The 21,949-nt window shown below is 40.3% G+C and overlaps 1 protein-coding gene across 1 annotated transcript; it reads right to left on the bottom strand.

Annotated features, from left to right (window-relative positions):
• Positions 1-319: 319 nt before the first annotated feature.
• Positions 320-6,357, bottom strand: LOC123187873 (putative MYST-like histone acetyltransferase 1). The gene is made up of 9 exons (XM_044599841.1): positions 5,915-6,357; positions 5,420-5,508; positions 5,158-5,217; positions 4,695-4,907; positions 3,474-3,542; positions 2,327-2,488; positions 1,874-1,967; positions 1,612-1,754; positions 320-794 (listed from the first exon to the last, which is right to left on the bottom strand). Exons 1-9 carry the CDS (start codon positions 6,327-6,329, stop codon positions 591-593), a joined length of 1,449 nt encoding a protein of 482 aa, XP_044455776.1. The 5' UTR covers positions 6,330-6,357; the 3' UTR covers positions 320-590.
• Positions 6,358-21,949: the final 15,592 nt, after the last annotated feature.

Raw genomic sequence — 21,949 nt, 5'->3', positions numbered from 1 at the left:
ATTTTCAAAGATTCCAGTATCAACTACATACGGGGCTAAAAGAGTGAATCTACACCCTAAAATAAATACGTCTACATACATTCATATATAGTTTATATTGAAAGAGATCTAATATTAAAATCTCTAAAAAGACATATGTTTAGAAACAGTGGGAGTAGTAATAGAATAGGGCAGAGGTGCCCACCTCTTGTAGTACTCCCTCCATCCCTAAATACATCCATTTCTATCCATTTATGCAACAAGTAATTCGAGTCCATTTATGCAACAAGTAATTCGAGGCCGAGGGAGTATGTAAAAAAGCGGATGACAGGTGTGCATGTGCTGCTTGCTTCTCCATCCAATTATACGAGCAGGAAGACCACAAATACAGTACAGGTGACATAGTTATAAATAGGAAAGCTTGGCAAACAATGTGCAGAGAGACGCAACAATCTGATGTTACACAAGACCACTACAGTCACAGTTCGGAAAAAAGAGACTAGTAGAGTCACTGCACGAGGGACGGGGAAGGAGTTCCTAAAATATACACGACTCGATTGGTCAGCTTATCTAATTCGACATGGCATGGCCGAGTGGCAGATGTGCTTTGCTTAGCCTTGCTCTTTGTACGGTGTCCAGATCAGCTTGCTAACGTCGACGTCGAGGCCCCCCCGCCCCGCGGCCTTGAGGTGGCGGTCGAGGACCTTTGGGTCTGCGCAGATGACGTGCTGCCCTTTCCGGTACTGGATCAGGTCCAGGCTCTGCAGCGTGCTCAAGATGTCGTCCGCTTTGATTGCCGTCATGTCGCTCAGCTCCTGCGTGCAAGTTTGACAGCTTGTTAGCACAAGTTACGGCTGCACCCAGGAACAGTATGGCAGAAAATGACGGTAGCAGTAGATATGGATTCAGAGACATAAGGATGCAGCTATAGAAATAGGTTGCATGGAAAGGCAAGAACAACGTCCAGACTTTTCATTCTTCTTTTGTATCATGAACAGGTAGGGCCCTGGCTGAAGAGCCAAAACACATGGATCAATGTCCCTCCATGGAGAGGAGAAAAAACATTCAGCACACTCAAAAGATATAACGACGGTTGGGAAATCAAACTACTGTATATTTCAGTAGGAACCTACACGGGAACCTGTAAAGTCTCTAGGCAGAAAATATAAAACCAAGAGTGCAGGCGAACATCCCATGAAGAGGCCTAAGGTTAAGAGAGTAGTTCAGCGTGGTTTGTTTGCAGTGTGAAGTCGATAAGCATCATCATTAGAAAAGGACAATTTCATAAAAATGCAACTTTTTCCATGAGAATCTATCCATCGTCTCCCAATATTTCAGCTAGAAACAATGGATATCACTGTGCCTAGTTTTTCTTGTCAGTGAAAATAAAGGAACAATAGCAGACAGATTGCTTTAAGTAGATCAAATTCACTATTTGGGTCAATAAAAGGAAAAGGTGTTGGCTATTGCATCACAGTTCGATCAGCTGTTGAAAAGGGATTCAATAAAAACTAAAGCAATAAAGTACTCCCTCTGTCCCATAATATAAGAGCGTTTTTGACACTACACTAGTGTCAAAAACGCTCTTATATTATGGGACAGAGGAAGTAGGATAGAAGGAAATGTACTAACCTTAATAGATATGTTGCTCTTATGTTTCTTCAAAATTTCCAGAAGTACTCTAGTCCAATAGCCTCTATAACTGAGCAGACCAAGATCTGAGAGAGGACGCTCCGGTGTTCCCACTTTACCTTCCTTTTTAGAAAGCTCATAAGCTGTCATAATAAAGAAAATACAACTATGAACAAAATGCTAGAGTGGAGAAACAGTTTAGTCCATAAGAAAATCAAAAGCTAACAATGAGATGACAAATATAGCATAAGTACAGACTTACAGAAAGCAATCAAGAACTTTCCATAACCCTTTCTTTGGTATGGAGGGAGAGTGAGAATGCAGGCCAAATTATAAGCTTCCTCAGAGTGCTTCTCCTGCAGAGATAAAACCCAATTTAACAAACATGACCATCTGCTCTGTAGCATAAAATGATTCATTACTACTAATGTGAATCCCATTTTGTACACAAGTTATGGAAGCAGCTTCAAACAATATAATTCACATTCAATCGAACTAAGAAATACTCCCTCCGTTCCCTAATATAAGACCTTGTAGCTATTTCAATATTGACTACATACATACTAAAATGAGTGAACATACATACTAAAATGTGTCTAGATACATATGAATCAAGAAAAAGCTAAAAGGTCTTATATTAGGGAATGGAGGGAGTAATAACAATACTGGTTTAGACCAAGTATTCATAACTACTAAGAATCGCCACAAACTTTACCTTGGAGAAATATCCCACCATATGGCATCCCCGGTCATCACATTCACACAGGATATAGAACAAGAACAAATCCACATCGTAGTAGAGTGTTTTGTGATCAAGGAATAGCTTGGCCAGATAGCAAAGGTTCTGTCCATAAACCTTATTCTTCTTGCCATCAACCTGCAATCGCACAAGCATTTATATTGTTACTATGCTAAGAAAACTGAATTTGTATAAATTACAGGCCTTCAGTTCAAACAGAAGAATCAAGCGGATTCAAGATAGCTTAGATCTTGTTTTAGATTATAAATGAATGTATATACTAAAATCAATAGTTGAAGAAACATATGGCATTAGATACATTGCCTTTATAATATTATCCATTTAGAGAACATCTCATTTTGGATATGCAAATGTCAGTGTCAAACCAGTCAAATAAAATGGTAGATGTCCTAGTCTACCTGGAGGAAGAAGCAATTCAAATGTAAAATTTCTCAAGACACCATTCCACATAGGAAATAACAGGTAGACATATGATGCAAATAGATTGTATATTTCATATATGCCATCAGTTAATCTCTATATAAAGCATGAAGATGGAATTTGATTCTTCAACAATTAATATTAACATGTTAATGCTTGCATCTCTAGATAATGACACTCTGGCTTTCAACATAATCTTCTATTCCCTTCGTTCCCAAATATTTGTCTTTCTAGAGATTTCAACAAGTGACTACATACGGAGCAAAATGAGTGAATCTACACTCTAAAATATGTCTACATACATCCGTATGTTGTGTCCATTTGAAATGCCTAGAAAGACAAATATTTGGGAATGGAGGGAGTATCATTTAAAAAAAATCTGTGATGATTGACCAAAACATAACAACTCGCCCATTCTGCCAGTCTTGTTTGCGGAAGAACTAAAGGAAATTCCTGACGGTCCTAATGCATTTCTATTATTCTTCTTTGCTCGAGACTCAAGATATTTGCCTATAATGGGACAACTAGGTTCTATAGCTGTTTCTACAGTACTAGTTTTGTAAGCAACTAACTGCAGATATGCAGCTCTATCAGCCTTTCCTAGTACCAGAATATCATAATGCAGACCATAAGTTAAGAGCAAGGGTGTCCAGCTAGTAAAGTGCCATTCAAACTTTGTTACCTCAAACATTGATAGAGTTCCACATCTGTAGATTTCATCACCCGGGGGATGCTTAAGATCACACTTCTTCTGCAGAAGTAAAGTAGCAAAACAGGTTAGGGTTTATGGCGTTTATGGTATCTACAAGGGAATCAGAACCCGCTGAAATGGAAATTATGTGCACATCTGCAGCAAACAAAATACTAAAAAAAAAGCATCAGGCCATCATTGCGGATCAACCGAGCAACTGAATATGTTGCACAAACCAGAAATGTTCATCCGAGCCATAATATAGAACTCCCTCCATTAAGAATACGAATTAAATGCATCCTAGAATGTAGGCAGTCAAAATTAACTCTACTTTAACAAATAATATAGTGATAAATATTTAGGTTACCATATATAAATTATGTGATAAATTATCAATATACAATAGTACAAATTGTTTGTCGAAGTTATGTTCTGGAGACCATGCTAATGTCCAACTAGCACCTGTGACTGAGAGGGAGTGATGAGAGTAAAGGTGTGTTTGTATGTTTTTCCATTCATGCCCAGCTACCCAAGGGTTTCGACCTACAGCCCATGTGGGCAAAGCTAGCTGTTTGGTTCAGCTAGCAATCTCCATGGTCAAGCACAATTCCAGTGGCAGTTATCTTGATTTTTTTTCTTCCACTCATTTTTGCCAATGGAGGAGAGCCAAATTGGTCCTCCTGCTGGGGCAAGGCTTTTCTAGCCCGCGCAGGGTAGATGGATTAGCAAAGTTAGTTATTTTGCTTTTACTAAACAGTTGCCCTTGCTAAGAAAGCTAACATTAGAATTGCTTAGGATCCAAACACACCCTAACAGGCAATGACTGCAGGTTGCTAAAGGCGACCTTCCTTTGACACCAAGAAATATAAGAGGTGGAGACGGGGGTTTGTGTTCTTGCTTAATGCAGTTCCTTGTAGAAAAAAGTCGCATTGAATTTAGAGCTAAGGACTGCCAGAAGGGTGAAAAATAGGAGTCGGTTTGGAACCCTGGAAACTTTCACATGAAACCCAACATAAGTGTGCGAAGATTCCCATCTCCAAACGCAAACTGTATCTAACCGAAAACGGTGGTGTGTACTGGTAGATGTACAATCATGATACATGGGCCGAGACAAACACAAAAGGAGCAAGCAAATACAAGATAGACAATAACAAGTAGCAAGTTAACAATGCCTATCTCACAAACACGGAGTTCAAATAAGTGCAAGCTCACCATGTGCCTCTGAAGCTGTTCTTTGCGCTTCATGAAGTTCAGGCAAAACTCACAGAAGAACAGCTTCGCAGAGTCATTGTACTCTGGTGGGAAAGGAGAGAAATACCAGGTATCTATCTCATATTTCCCAAGTTCTATCTTCGCTATATTTTTCACCTTTGTGAACTCCTCATGCTCCCGCAAACTAGCAGCATCAAGCTCCTCGTGACCTTGCTGCAAGGGTAATGGAGATACAGGTGAGAGATTAGCTTCAGCCCATTGGTTAGAGAGAGTAAATGATTCCAGTATGAGACAGTCAAGGAATATAATTTTGTGTGTATTCAAAGCATTTTTCCAAATATGTTAGGAAGTCCAACAAAGAGCAAACCAAAGCCTGGGATACCACTTTCAAAAATAAATCTACACATAAGTATTTGACAGGTAAAGGAATAAAATCATCCAGTCTTAACAGTCCATTGCATACCTCCACGTGTGTTTCGTCAATTTTACGTTTCTGGTGTCGTGTCATCTTCAAACTTGTTGCCTGGATAAATGTGCAACAATTCATATGAGTATTCTTTTCACACAAAGAATAGCTAATATTGGTTCAGGAAAAATATTATCTCGGCCAAGTAGACAGCAACTTAACAACCCAGTCAAGGATCTCGTGTTTAAATAAATGGTACATATATCATTAACATGTAGAACACTGAGCACCATGACTGAACTGCACTCATTTATCTTACCTTATCGTCTACCTTCTCGTCAACATCAGCCTCGACGGTATCAAGATCAAGTTGCTCAAGTTTAACCCACTCATCCAACCTCCTGTTGACTGCAAATTCACAACATTTACACAAAATCAATAAACATGGATAAGTCAATGAACTAAAACAAGCCAGATCACAGTTAAGTTAACTCATTTCTGCACTGGCGCCATTCTGTGAGCCCTCAATAGAACACACCACAAATATTAGCCTGCTAGGAGGTGTTATGTTTCCATTTCAACTTAAAACACGGTAGAAATGTATGATTGTACTGCAAAATTTGACCAGGAGAACGACCACCCCCACCCAACACTAAATCAAGCCTGGGGATCAATTCATCACCAGAACCCCCTCGGATCACACAGCCAATAAACTCAATTGAACGCTAAATCCAAGATTCCCCAACCCGAAGCGCCATAGACCTAACCCTAGAAACGAAGCGACCAGATGGGGCGGGGTGGGTAGGCTGCTCACACTCGGTGTAATGGACGTAGTACTCGTAGTCGGCGGGGGAGGAGGAGGCGGCGGACTTCCGGCGCTCGATGACCTTGACGGGGTGGGGCTTCTGGTCGCGCCACCGGCACATCACGCGCGTCCCCACTTCCAGCGGCAGATGCGCCGCCCAGGACGCGGACGCGGCGGAGGATCTCAGCCTCCTCTCGACCCCTCCGTTCGCCGGGGCGGCCCCGCCGTTGCACGCCGCGGCGGCCGCGGCGGTGCCGTTCTCCGGCGCGGTGGACAGCTCCATCGAGCCCATCTCGTCGTCGGAGAGGATCGGGAGTGAGGCAGTTCGGGCGGGGTTGGGCGGTTGGGCCTGGGCCGTCTTGGGTATATCCTCTTGCTGCTTGGATGGTTCGAGATGATTTGTTACTGACAGTGGGACCCGCATGTAAGAGTTGCGTGTGCCGGTACCGGGTACTGCCATATGTCACCTCTCGCGAAAGCCCCAGGGCTCAGGCCGCCCGAAGTTCAAATAGGAAAACCGCGCCGCCCGTGCACTGGGAGTCTATGTCTCGCTTGACGCGAGACAGAAGAAAGCCTGCAGGGGGCCAGTAGTAAGCCAGCCCAGTGACGATCTAGTTTTCCCACGATAACATTGTGTATGTGTATTTATTTTATTTATATATTTAAAAATACTAAATACATTACTAAATATTACGAGACGAACGGAGTAATTTATGTAATTTTTTCAATTGTTCATCGCACATTTAAAAAATGTTCATGTAGTGTAAAAAATTATCTGCTCAGCTTTTATAAAATGTTTGTACCATTCAAACAAAATACATGTGACATTTCAAAACTGTTCATGTGTTTCAAAGAATAAAATGTCTATGCAATGTAAAAAATCGTGTAATTTGAAATAAATGTTTCCTATCATCCAAAAGATATACATTACATTTAAGAAAATGTTCACACGTTCCAAAAAAATGTTTTGTGACATTTAAAAACATGTATTATCCAATGTAAAAATTGTTCGTACAGTTTTAAGAAAAAAATGTATCATACAAAAAAAATGTTTCAACATGTGTTTGAAAAAATGTTTAACACATATTAGAAAAAATGTTCAAAACGAGTATTTCCCTAAATATAAATCATGTACTCCCTCTGTTCCTAAATATTTGTCTTTTTAGAGATTTCAAATGAACTACTTCATACGGACGTATATAGACATATTTTGAAGTGTAGATTTACTCATTTTGCTCCGTATGTAGTCACTTGTTGAAATCTTTAGAAAGACAAATATTTAGAAACGGATGGAGTACTTGACAATGTTAAATGTATGTGAAACTGTTTTAGATGTATACTCCCTCCGTCCAGAATTACTTTTCATAGAAATGGATGTATCTAGAAGATGGAGTATGAAATATTGGAAAATATTCAAAACAAGCATATGAAGAAATGTAAATCTCGTACTTCAAAATGTTAAACACATATAAAAAATGATTTAGATGTAATGAAAAAATATACAATATGTATGAAAAAAATAGACATCAAAAAAATATTTGAAAAAATGTAATCATGTATTTAAAAAATATTAAATATATGTATAAATGTGGAATGTGTATGAAAAAAGTAGACATGTGTTGAGAAAAAGAAGAAAGAAATAACTGAACAAAACTGATGAAAACTAAATAAAGGAACAAAGAAAACCAAAGAAAACGTAAAATGAAAAGGAAACTGAAGAAAAAACATAGAAAATCGATGCAAAAAACAGTGGGGAAAAAAGACCACAAAAAACACACGCTCCCAGCTACAGTATTGAGCTAGCCCAATAATACCGCCTTGTAGCCATGACATATCACATCTCGGTACAGGGGACATATAGCTCCCGCACCCGTCCATGTCCAATCTTTGTGCAGTCCATTAGCAGCGATTTCTTTTTCATTTGGGAAACATAATATTTGTCTCATTTATTCATATAACACTTTAGCTAAATGTCGAGAACTTGGAGAGGTCATCATTTAGCACCGTAATAGAGGGGCGTGACTATGTTTCACTTTATGCGAAATAGCTCTGCTCGCCTACAGGTGAGCCGGCAGTGGGACGGCCAATAGCTAGGTTGGCTCGTCACACTGATGTCACACCTGTGTTTTTCTTTTTCCTTTCTTTTACTTTTGTTTATATTTTGGAAATTCTAAATACAAATATTATAAAAATTAATTTTGTTAAAATTTTAAAAGTGTTCATGGGACATAAAAAACGCCCATGTGGTGTCAAAAAATGTCCGTTCAACTTTTACAAAATGTTTGTACCATTCAAAAAAAAATATGTATGTGATATTAAAGAAATGTTCACACGTTTCGAGGAATGCTCGTGACATTTTTGAACAAACATTATATAATGCACATAAAATGCTCATGTATAATTACAAAATATGTTTCGTCCCATTAAAAACATGTACACTACATTTAAAAGAATGTTCATTGCCTCAAAAACTTTTTAAAAAAATATTCATGCATTTCAAAATTATGCTTAGGTCATTTCAAAATATGTTTATACAAAGTAAATAAATATTCGCATAGTTTTAGGAAAATTGTATCATTTCAAATATATTTGAGCATGTACTTGGGAAATGTTTAACACATATTTGAAAAATGTTTAAAACATGTATTTTAAAAATATTAATCATGTATTTCAAAAAAATGTGTATAAAAATAGTTTTAGATTAACCAAAGAAATATATACAATGTTGATGAAAAACATATAAACATATAGTTTAAAAAATGTTAATCATGTATTCATAAGATAATAACTATGTATAAAAACTGTTCCAGTTGGAAATAAATAATATATAGTATGTATGAAAAAAGTTCACATGTTTTGAAAAATCCCGAAGAAAATTGGTGAAATCAAAGAAAGAAACAACGTAACCCGAAAAAATGAAAAATAAAAGATGCAAACGGTGAAAACCGAAAAAAAACACAGGAAAAAATTCACACAGAGGTAGATATAGTACTAGGCCGTTCAGTTGACCTGTGCGAGAGGCGAACCAGAGCAACATCTCACAATAAGCGAGACATAGCTCCAGCAGTAATAGAGAGTCAAATACAGTTGCACATGACCTAGCTAGCTTTGCAAGGGAAAGTCCGTTGAACGTTGTGGTTGGATATACCCCCACATTTGTTTACCTTTATTAGTGGACGATGTAACGAGTACATTAAGTTAATAAAGGAAGTAACGATGATACTTTCTAATAAAGATCACTTTTAATGGTAAAAATATGTTCATGTATTGCGAATTTAACAATATACCATCTACATAAAAAGTTCTAGTTTCTTAATGAAGTGCTAGTGCATTTTGAAAATTGTTTGTCTAACTAAATAGACTTGCTTTCATGTTTATAAAAATAGCATGTACATTTTCTTTACAAAATGGTAACATGTTTTAAAAATGTTAATTTAACCAAAAAATGTTCATGAAACTGAATAATGTTGGTGTGTTCATGTAACTAAAATTCATACTTGTATTCAAAGAAACCGATCATATATTTGAAAAGTGCTCATGCCTTTTAAATTGCTCATGTATTTATAAAAAAATATTTATATTTAATTTCAACAAAAACTGGAAAAATAATAAACTGGAGAATAAAGAAAAAATGATAAGGAGAAAGAAACGGAAAAACAAAGTAAGAAAAAAGATTGAAACTAGGGAAAAAAGTTGAAAACACAAAATCAGCTCTTATGAAAAAACAAAACAACGAAAACCGACTCAAGAAAAACATTGAAGGAAAATTGCTGAAAACTATGCCTCAGTGCCCCCGATGTACTGGGCCAGCCCACCCAAGGCTCCATCGGGTGATATGCTAGTAACGCTTGCAATGAGCAACAAATATGTTGTGTGCCCATACTATAATCCCCTCAAAAACATTGTGTAAAATACTAGCTAAATGACCCCAAAAATCACTAGCTAAATTGCCCCGATATACCCATGCTTAAAACATGTAAGAAGAAGTTATTCAAACTGGTAGTTACTGGTTTCAACCAACAATATCAAATTTAGTTTAGTTTTGCTTGCCTATTACCGTTGGTAACTTGAGCATGTCATTTTGGTGTCATCCTCCTTTTCCTTTATTTCTTGTAACTAGTAAATGAGTACGTGGACTGCATGTTGATATTGGGAAGAATATTCAGTGCATCTTGATTTTAGATAGAATAGTGATTGCATGTCAATTATGTGAGTAGCGGTGAGATTGATATTTCGTATGATATTGATTGCACGCTAAGCATGTTGAGTGCTTGCCATTGGAGCAATCTATAGATCATTGAATAGACATGATTTGATGACTATGATTAGCTGGATCTGCTCCTTTGGGCCTTATTTCTATATTGGTATAGATGTAGATGTAGATAACGCGGTGTGCATCCTCGTTTTGTGGACTAGTTTTTTTGCATTGGGTGTTAGTGGCGAGACATGAGAGACTAGCAGGACCCATGGCTCCCCCATGATTCAAAATTTGTACGTATATGTACTCTCTATCTCTCAGATTCTAGGAAAACTAGTAGAATGCCCGTGCGTTGCAACGGGCTTTTAAAGTGCTCTTCATTTGTTCCCTTTTTCTTCCCTTAACTAAAATGTTTCTCACAGTGATATGTGAACTCATAAATTTACAACCAAACCAACATATCAAGAGGTAAAAACATATTTATCGAAGAGCATATGTACATCAGATTCAACATTAAGGTTCTGATGTCCGGTAGATTGAGAACAAAAAAAATGGTGACTTACCAACAAATCTCATTTATATTTCAGAACATGGTTGTCCTACAATTGTGTGCCTACAAGATCTTTCTTCCCCTTCCTCCCTCCCTCCCTCGATCTATCGCCCCTCTCTCCCCTCTCTCTCACTCACTCTCTTAATCTCGAATGTGTTGCCTTCTGAAGAGGGCTCTAGCGGTCTAGTAGCCGTCTCGTGAGCTGGTCGTCATTCTTGTTGTTGGGGGCGACAGCGAATGAATGAGACATGGGTATGTGAGGCATCACAAAAATGCGATTTCAAAATTTTATTTGGAAAACTTTTCTAGCTCAAACTGCTTATTCAAGTTTGAAAATCAAATCACATGTATAGAAAATATTTTTTTCACAAACAATATGGGTGCAAGGAGACATGTATTAGGGCATATGTTGTAGAGGAATATCGACTTTTTATACATGGGAGGAACCAACAAAGAAATAAAAATTTGAGAAAATGTTGGGCACAACTGTATTCTCACATGTGGACCTACAATAGATGTTAGTAAATAGATACTCCCTCCATCATCCCAAAATAAGTACCTCAACTTTATAGTTGTAGACGGGTATTTTAACTGCTTCATTTCTTGAGACACTTATTTTGGGACGGAGGGAGTACTTCAGGAGTCACAACGACATTCTTAAAAGTGTTATTACCCATTCAAAGAAAGATATTTATGTTGCATAAACACCAGAAACCAAAATTCAGCCCAATAAAGTGTACTGATCTTAGTTATTAGCATTACTCACTTGATAGGAGCCGTAATAATCTGCTCATATGTTGCTCCCTTAAATCTAAGGGTGAAATAAACAACAGAAAAATCGACAGTGGGAACATGGAAGGCCATTCCAATCAATTTTCTAACGAGTTCTGGAAGCACCTTACCAATAGCATGCAAGAAATGAAGCAGTTAAAATACTCGTCTACAACCATAAATGACGTAGTTTGCGTACCACGAGAAAGTATGTTCAGTCCTAGCTTGTCTTACGAGTAATATACTCCCTCCGGTCCTTTTTAGTCTACATATAAGTTTTGTCTGAAGTCAAAGTATCTCTATTTTGACCAAACTTATAGAAAAAAGTATCAACATGCACAATGACAAATCAATATTATTAGATTCATTATGAAATGTAGCTTCATAATTCATATATTTGATATTGTAGATGTTCATATTTTTCAATATAAATTTGGTCAAACATTGCAAAATTTAACTTGACACAAATCTAATACGCGGAGTAAAAATGCCGGAGGGAGTATGTAAAACAATTTTTTTCAAGGCTGACAATAATGTGTTGTGTCCATAACATTGAAGATATACTATGAACATGTCACCTTCTAACATGCCTGCAACTCCTTAATTTATTTCTCGGAGGATGATTCAACAATCTTCAAGTGTACAGTAGAAGCTCCATCTTTTCCTTTCCCCACACCCGTGCAAGAATGCCGCAAGTTCCATGTCCACCTCCCTCTCGAGCAAGACTTGACCGACTGCCTCTCCCCTCCGGCTTCTTGCACCTCAAGACCACATAAAAAAAATCAGAAACCACATAAACCGGTCCACAAAGCACTGAACAAAATTAGAACATACTTGAAGTCGCATACACCATGTTTTCCATCGATGGCGCCTACATCCCATGGCGCATCAATCATAGGCTAAAACGCTCAGAACTTCCAATGATGACATGATAAATATCAAGCATGTGATAACAATGCAGTCTGATGTACAAGAACTCTGATGAAAGCATCACTAAATCTAGCAATACTTGGTTATGTAGTTTCATGCATGAACAATTGAACATTCATACACGCTCAAATAAAGAGAGCATGTTATATATTCAAATTTCGAGCTTGGCACGGAAACTGAAGATAGTCTAAAAATTCAAGCATTGGTGTTTTTGATGATCCTGCTAGTACAACTTTTATAGTTAGGATAGTCGCCTTGCTATTTCCATTTGAAAGAAAAAAAACACCAACAATTGGGACGGGTATGGCGATGCGACCCCTCACCTGCGTTTCTGCAAAACCTTGTTAGTTGCTAGCATCCATAGCTCAAGCTCACCCCTTCGACTGGCAGCGTGCGAGAGACCGCACCGGCCGGCCGCTGCTGACTGGCGGGAGCAGGTGAGGAATGCAGCGACACACACACACACACACAATCATCATCATCAAGCAAGCAGCCAAGCACACATAATTATAGAACTAAAACTACGGTTTTCATAGTTGAGAAACAGGGTGGACATTGTTGGAGCTGATCCCCAACTCCTTCTTCCTCTCAGCTTCTCACAAGTTCGCACAGGAACAATGGAACACAGAAGTTTTTTGGCGTCGTGCTGCTTCACACAGCCACGACCTTTTCTCTCTGTATTTCTCTTTCTCAAAGCAAACATACGTACAACTCTTAAATAAAACACACACGCACGCACACAACCGAGGCAAAGCCGCCCTGATTTTTGTGGCACTAACCCATGCACCAACGCACCACTAACCAACTATCCCATGCGGCTAATCTTCTTCCTAGACCTGGAATGCAATACTAACAAACTCACCCGTCTACTCCTCAGGGCCTTGGCTTCAGCTTACCGTTTCACACGACGGCGTGCCGATTCACACGACACCACATCTCACCATCTACATCGCTTCACACGATCTGGCATCTCACCTTGCACACTTGCTGCTCCAAGACTCCTACCCATGACACACCTGATGAACTACATGCAGTACAAAAGCAAAAAACACATGCAGATATGAAATCAAGATTAAACCAAACAGACGTAATAAGGTGCGGCAGGATGGATGGATTGTGTTGCCTTTTGAATGTAGTCGAGACATCACATCATGTTGAAGAAGTTGTCCTTGCTGCCGCTCACCCATGCCACCACTTCGCCTACCGCTTTGTCCATGGTGAAAATCCGACCGCCACCAGCGACCAGCCTCACTATAGCGACCGGATCCTCTGTCATCCCTAGGATTTCCGATACGCAGCTACATCCACGTGCTAGTCCTGGCCGCCGTGAGGACGAGGATGAGATCGTTGGTAGAGAGGATCACAATCTGGATGAGACCAAAGGAAAGATTGTAGAGTGTTTTGTGATTGAGAATTTGTGGGCCTAGGTCCCTAGCTAGGCAAGGAAAGTTAAGATTTTTGGAAGGAAAGATTAGGACGGGGATGGGGAGGATCTTCCGTGGTGGGGGTATGGAACGAAATCAAGGACGTGGGGTGGGCCTGGGGATTTCGTTCGATCGATAGGTTAAGAAACGAAACGACGGTTTACTCGTAGCGAGACGATCGAGGGGCCTCCCTCCCTCTTTCGAGCGAGTCGTGGACGATTTTAGGAAGGTGATCGAAATTTTTTAATGCAATTGTTTAATCCGTAATTTGGTATTAAAACATTATGAATATAAAAGCCAAATAGGAAACCAATTCGGTTTTTGATGGGAAGGTGATCTCACGTAAGAAGGTAAGAAAATTAGCACCTACCAAAGAAAGAAGCGCGAGAATTATTACCTGATATAAACCAGGCAGAGTATTAAAGGCAATTACTTTGGTTTTAGTGGCAGGGTGAAAAAACCTATGTATAGGAGAGCTGGTGGGAGGGAGGATGAAAAAAGACCAACGAAAATAAACCGTGGATACTATTCACCAACTCAGACATTAGGAGTAGAGATAAAAGCCAAATAGGAAACCAATTCGGTTTTTGATGGGAAGGTGATCTCACGTAAGAAGGTAAGAAAATTAGCACCTACCAAAGAAAGAAGCGCGAGAATTATTACCTGATATAAACCAGGCAGAGTATTAAAGGCAATTACTTTGGTTTTAGTGGCAGGGTGAAAAAACCTATGTATAGGAGAGCTGGTGGGAGGGAGGATGAAAAAAGACCAACGAAAATAAACCGTGGATACTATTCACCAACTCAGACATTAGGAGTAGAGATTAGGAGTGGAGATACATGTATTATGTAATTTGGCCCCTGTTATCAAAAGTACATGCCATTTCGCCTCTATGGTTTTTGATTCGTGCTTCCGTCACTGATTGTGTCGTTCCACAGACCAGGTGTGGAGTGAGCTAGATATTAAGTATTGCCCTTTATTGAGAAAATGCCTCCGTAAAAAGGGAAGGCAGCCCATGCAACACAAGGTACCCATTGGCATCACAAATTGAACAGGTGGCATTGATGGGAACTCGATGACTGATACGTCTATTTTGCATCATGCTTTTATATCAATATTTATTGCATTATGGGTTGTTATTACACATTATGTCACAATACTTATGCCTATTCTATCTTATTTTACAAGGTTTACATAAAAAAGGAAGAATGCCGGCAGCTGGGATTCTGGGCTGGAAAAGGAGCAAATATTAGAGACCTATTCTGCACAGCTCCAAAAGTCATGAAACTTCACGGAAGATGTTTTCCAAATATATTAAAAATACTGAGAGTAAGAACTTCACCAGGGGCACACCCTGCCCACGAGGGTGGGGGCGCGCCCTACCCCCCTGGCGCGCTCCCCTACATCGTGGGCCCCCTGGTGGCCCTCCGGTGGCCATCCTCTGCTATATAGAGTCTTTCGATGGGAAAAAATCATAAGCCATCTTCTCGGACGAAGCTCCACCGCCACGAGGTGGAACCTTGGCGAAACCAATCTAGGGCTCTAGCGGAGCTGTTCTGCCGGGAAAACTTCCCTCCCGGAGGGGGAAATCATCGCCATCGTCATCACCAACACTCCTCTCATCGGGAGAGGGCAATCTCCATCAACACCTTCATCAGCACCATCTCCTCTCAAAATCCTAGTTCATCTCTTGTATCCAATTCTTGTCTCTAAGTCCGGGATTGGTGCTAGTAGGTTGCTAGTAGTGTTAATTACTCCTTGTAGTTGATGCTAGTTGGTTCAATTGGTGGAAGATCATATGTTCAGATCCTATATGCATATTAATACCCCTCTGATTATGAACATGTTTATGCTTTGTGAGTAGTTACTTTTGTTCCCGAGGACATGGGAGAAGTCTTGCTATTAGTAGTCATGTGAATTTGGTATTCGTTCGATATTTTGATGAGATGTATGTTGTCTCTCCTCTAGTGGTGTTATGTGAACGTCGACTACATGACACTTCACCATTATTTGGGCCTAGAGGAAGGCATTGGGAAGTAATAAGTAGATGATGGGTTGCTAGAGTGACAGAAGCTTAAACCATAGTTTATGCGTTGCTTCATAAGGGGCTGATTTGGATCCATATGTTTCATGCTATGGTTAGGTTTACCTTAATACTTTTGTTGTAGTTGCGAATGCTTGCAATAGAGGTTAATCATAAGTGGGATGCTTGTCCAAGTAAGGGCAGTACCCAAGCACCGGTCCACCCATATACCAAATTATCAAAATACCGAACGCGAATCATATGAACGTGATGAAAACTAGCTTGACGATATTTCCATGTGTCCTCGGGAGCGCTTTACATCATATAAGAGTTTGTTCAGGCTTGTCCTTTGCTAAAAAAAGGATTGGGCCACCTTGCTGCACCTTATTTACTTTTGTTACTTGTTGCTCGTTACAAATTATCTTATCACAAAACTATCTGTTACCACTTATTTCAGTACTTGCAGAGAATACCTTGTTAGAAACCGCTTATCATTTCCTTCTGCTCCTCGTTGGGTTCGACACTCTTACTTATCGAAAGGACTACGATAGATCCCCTATACTTGTGGGTCATCAAGACTCTTTTCTGGCGCCGTTGCCGAGGAGTGAAGCGCCTTTGGTAGGTGGAATTTGGTAAGGAAAAATTTATATAGTGTGCTGAAATTTGCTGTCACTTGTTATCATGGAAGGTAATCCTCTGAGGGGCTTGTTCGGGGTATCTTCACCCCGATCAGTAAAGCAAAGAGTTGCTCCTCAACCTACTGAAAATGAAAATGAAAATGAAAATGCTTGCTTTGAAGTTCCTGCGGGTATGATAGAAAAACTGCTAGCTAATCCTTTTTTAGAAGATGGAACAAAACATCCTGATGAACATCTGATATATGTGGATGAAGTTTGTGGATTATTTAAGCTTGCAGGTGTACCCGAAGATGTTGTTAAGAAGAAGGCCTTCCCTTTATCTTTGAGAGGAGATGCATCGACATGGTATAGACTATGTGATGATATGGGGTCTTGGAATTACAAACGATTGAAATTGGAATTTCATCAGAAGTTTTATCCTATGGACCTTGTTCATCGTGATCGCAATTACATATATAATTTTTGGCCTTGCGAAGGAGAAAGCATCGCTCAAGCTTGGGGGAGACTTAAATTAATATTATATTCATGCCCCAATCATGAGCTCTCAAGAGAAATGATTATTCAAAAAATTTATGCTCGGCTTTCTGGTAACAATCGCACCATGCTTGATATTTCTTGTGCTGGCTCTTTTATGATGAAGACTATTGAATTCAAATAGGATTTATTGGAAAGAATTAAACGCAACTCTGAAGATTGGGACCTCGACAATGGTAAGGAGTCAGGTATGACACCTAGTTTTGATTGTGTTAAATCTTTTATGAATACCGATATTTTTCGTAAATTTAGCACTAAATATGGACTTGACTCTGAGATAGTAGCTTCTTTCTGTGAATCTTTTGCTGCCTATGTTGATCGCCCCAAGGAGAAGTGGTTTAAATATCATCCTCCCATAGAAGTAAAAGTAGTTGCACCTATTAAAGTTGAAGAAAAGACTATCACTTATAATGATCCTATTGTTCCTACTTCTTATGTTGAGAAACCACATTTCCTTGTTAGGTTAAAGGATCATGCTAAAGCTTCAACTGTAGTTCGTAAAAGCAATATTGAAACATATACACCTCCTGAGCAAGTTAAAGTTGAACCTAATATTGCTATTGTTAAAGATCTCTTGTCTGATAATATAGATGGGCATGTTATTTATTTCTGTGATGAAACTGCTAGAATTGCTAAACCCCGTGATAAAGATAAACCTAGACCTGTGGTAGGCATGCCTGTTATTTCTGTTAAAATAGGAGATCATTGTTATCATGGCTTATGTGATATGGGTGCTAGTGCTAGTGCAATACCTTATTCCTTATACAAAGAAGTTATGCATGATATTGCACCTGCTGAGATGGAAGATATTGATGTCACAATTAAACTTGCCAATAGAGATACTATTTCACCAATGGGAATTGTTAAAGATGTTGAAGTCTTATGTGGGAAAACTAAATATCCTGCTGATTTTCTTTTTCTTGGTTCCCCACAAGATAGCTTTTGTCCCATTATATTTGGTAAACCCTTCTTAAATACTTTTAATGCTACCATAAATTGCAAAAGAGATGTTGTTACTATCGGTTTAGATGATATGACTCATGAATTTAATTTTCCTAAATTTAGTAGACAACACCGTGAAGAAGAATTACCTAGTAAGGATGAAATTATTGGTCTTGCTTCTATTGACATACCTCCTAGTGATCCTTTAGAACAATATTTGTTAGACCATGAAAATGATATGTTTATGAATGAAAGAATGGAATTAGATGAAGTATTCTTTAAACAGGAACCTATTCTGAAAAACAATTTACTTGTTGAAATCCTAGGTGATCCTCCTCCACCCAAGGGTGATCCCGTGTTTGAGCTTGAACCGTTACCTGATACTCTTAAATATGCTTATCTTGATGAGAAAAAGATATATCCTGTTATTATTAGTGCTAACCTTTCTGAGCATGAGGAAGAGAGATTATTCAAAACTCTGAAGAAGCATCGTGTTGCTATTGTTGGAAATATGCCCTAGAGGCAATAATAAAAGCATTATTATTATATTTCCTTGTTCATGATAATTGTCTTTATTCATGCTATAATTGTGTTATCCGGAAATCGTAATACATGTGTGAATAACAGACATCAACATGTCCCTAGTGAGCCTCTAGTTGACTAGCTCGTTGATCAACAGATAGTCATGGTTTCCTGACTATGGACACTGGATGTCATTGATAACGAGATCACATCATTAGGAGAATGATGTGATGGACAAGACCCAATCCTAAACATAGCACAAGATCGTATAGTTCGTTTGCTAGAGTTTTCCAATGTCAGGTATCTTTTCCTTAGACCATGAGATCGTGTAACTCCCGGATACCATAGGAGTGCTTTGGGTATGCCAAACGTCACAACGTAACTGGGTGACTATAAAGGTAGACTACGGGTATCTCCGAAAGTGTCTGTTGGGTGACATGGATCAAGACTGGGATTTGTCACTCCGTATGACGGAGAGGTATCACTGGGCCCACTCGGTAATGCATCATCATAATGAGCTCAGAGTGACCAAGTGTCTGGTCACGGGATCATGCATTACGGTACGAGTAAAGTGACTTGCCGGTAACGAGATTGAATGAGGTATTGGGATACCGACGATCGAATCTCGGGCAAGTAACATATCGATAGACAAAGGGAATAGCGTACGGGATTGATTAAATCCTCGACATCGTGGTTCATCCGATGAGATCATCGTGGAGCATGTGGGAGCCAACATGGGTATCCAGATCCCGCTGTTGGTTATTGACCGGAGAGTCGTCTCGGTCATGTCTGCTTGTCTCCCGAACCCGTAGGGTCTACACACTTAAGGTTCGGTGACGCTAGGGTTATGAAGATATGTATATGCAGAAACCCGAATGTTGTTCGGAGTCCCGGATGAGATCCCGGATGTCACGAGGAGTTCCGGAATGGTCCGGAGGTAAAGAATTATATATAGGAAGTGCTGTTTCGGGCATCGGGACAAGTTTCGGGGTTATCGGTATTGTACCGGGACCACCGGAAGGGTCCCGGGGGTCCACCGGGTGGGGCCACCTGTCCCGGGGGGGCCACATGGGCTGTAGGGGGTGCGCCTTGGCCTAGATGGGCCAAGGGCACCAGCCCCTATAGGCCCATGCGCCTAGGGTTTCCCCCTAGGAGGAGTCCTAGTGGTGGAAGGCACCCCTAGGTGCCTTGGGGGGGAGGGAAACCTCCCCTTGGCCGCCGGCCATAGGAGATTGGATCTCCTAGGCTGCGCACCAACCCCCCTTTGGCACCCCTATATATAGTGGGGGAGAGGAGGGACCTAATACACCAGCCCCTGGCGCCTCCACCTCCCCCCGTTACGTCTCTCCTTCGTAGTCTCGGCGAAGCCCTGCTGCTGTGACGCCCTGCATCCACCACCACGCCGTCATGCTGCTGGATCTTCATCAACCTCTCCTCCCCCCTTGCTGGATCAAGAAGGAGGAGACGTCTCCCGTCCCGTACGTGTGTTGAACGCGGAGGTGCCGTCCGTTCGGCGCTGGTCATCGGTGATTTGGATCACGTCGAGTACGACTACATCATCACCGTTCTTTTGAACGCTTCCGTGCGCGATCTACAAAGGTATGTAGATGCAACTAATCACTCGTTGCTAGATGAACTCCTAGATGATCTTGGTGAAACGAGTAGGAAAATTTTTGTTTTCTGCAACGTTCCCCAACAGTGGCATCATGAGCTAGGTCTATGCGTAGTTCTTCTTGCGCGAGTAGAACACAATTTGTTGTGGGCGTAGATTTGTCAACTTTCTTGCCGTTACTAGTCCTTTCTTGCTTCAGCGGTATTGTGGGATGAAGCGGCTCGGACCAACCTTACACGTACGCTTACGTGAGACCGGTTCCACCGACTAACATGCACTAGTTGCATAAGGTGGCTGGCGGGTGTCTGTCTCTCCTACTTTAGTTGGAGCGGAATCGATGAACAGGGTCCTTATGAAGGGTAAATAGAAGTTGACAAATCACGTTGTGGCTTTAACGTAGGTAAGAAAACGTTCTTGCTAGAACCCTAATTCAGCCACGTAAAACTTGCAACAACAATTAGAGGACGTCTAACTTGTTTTTGCAGCAAGTGGTTTGTGATATGATATGGCCAAAGTTGTGATGAATGATGAATGATCTATATGTGATGTATGAGATGTTCATGCTATTGTAATAGGATTCACGACTTGCATGTCGATGAGTATGACAACCGGCAGGAGCCATAGGAGTTGTCTTTATTCTTTTATATGACCTGCGTGTCATCAAGAAACGCCATGTAAATTACTTTAATTTATTGCTAAACGTGTTAGCCATAGTAGTAGAAGTAATAGTTGGCGAGCAACTTCATGGAGACACGATGATGGAGATCATGATGATGGAGATCATGGTGTCAAGCCGGTGACAAGATGATCATGGAGCCCCAAGATGGAGATCAAAGGAGCTATGTGATATTGGCCATATCATGTCACGTTTATTATTTGATTGCATGTGATGTTTATCATGTTTTGCATCTTGTTTACTTAGAACGACGGTAGTAAATAAGATGATCCCTCACAATAAATTCAAGAAGTGTTCCCCCTAACTGTGCACCGTTGCGTTTCGCTGTTTCAAAACACCACGTGATGATCGGGTGTTTTATTCAGACGTTCACATACAACGGGTGTAAGACAGATTTACACATGCAAACACTTAGGTTGACTTGACGAGCCTAGCATGTACAGACATGGCCTCGGAACACAGAAGACCGAAAGGTCGAGCATGAGTCGTATAGAAGATACGATCAACATGAAGATGTTCACCGATGTTGACTAGTCCGTCTCACGTGATGATCGGACACGGTCTAGTTTAACTCGGATCATGTAATACTTAGATGATAGAGGGATGTCTAATCTAAGTGGGAGTTCACTAATAATTTGATTAGTTGAACTTAATTATCATGAACTTAGTCTAAATATTTTTACAATATGTCTTGTAGATCAAATGGCCAACGTAGTCCTCAACTTCAACGCGTTCCTAGAGAAAACTAAGCTGAAAGACGATGGCAGCAACTATACGGACTGGGTCCGGAACCTGAGGATCATCCTCATAGCTGCCAAGAAAGATTATGTCCTACAAGCACCGCTTGGTGACGCACCCGTTCTCCCTGCAGAACAAGATGTTATGAACGCTTGGCAGGCACGTTTCGATGACTACTCCCTCGTTCAGTGCGGCATGCTTTACAGCCTAGAGCCGGGGCTCCAAAAGCGTTTTGAGAGACATGGAGCATATGAGATGTTCGAAGAGCTGAAAATGGTTTTCCAAGCTCATGCCCGGGTCGAGAGATATGAAGTCTCCGACAAATTCTTCAGCTGTAAGATGGAGGAAAACAATTCTGTCAGTGAGCACATACTCACTATGTCTGGGTTGCATAACCGCTTGACTCAGCTGGGAGTTAATCTCCCGGATGATGCGGTCATTGACAGAATCCTCCAGTCGCTTCCACCAAGCTACAAGAGCTTTGTG

Source organism: Triticum aestivum, chromosome 2A (assembly GCF_018294505.1).
Source record: "Triticum aestivum cultivar Chinese Spring chromosome 2A, IWGSC CS RefSeq v2.1, whole genome shotgun sequence".
Lineage (NCBI taxonomy): Eukaryota > Viridiplantae > Streptophyta > Magnoliopsida > Poales > Poaceae > Triticum > Triticum aestivum.
Note: the sequence above shows the minus strand (reverse complement) of the source record. Positions and strands in the feature narration are given on the sequence as shown.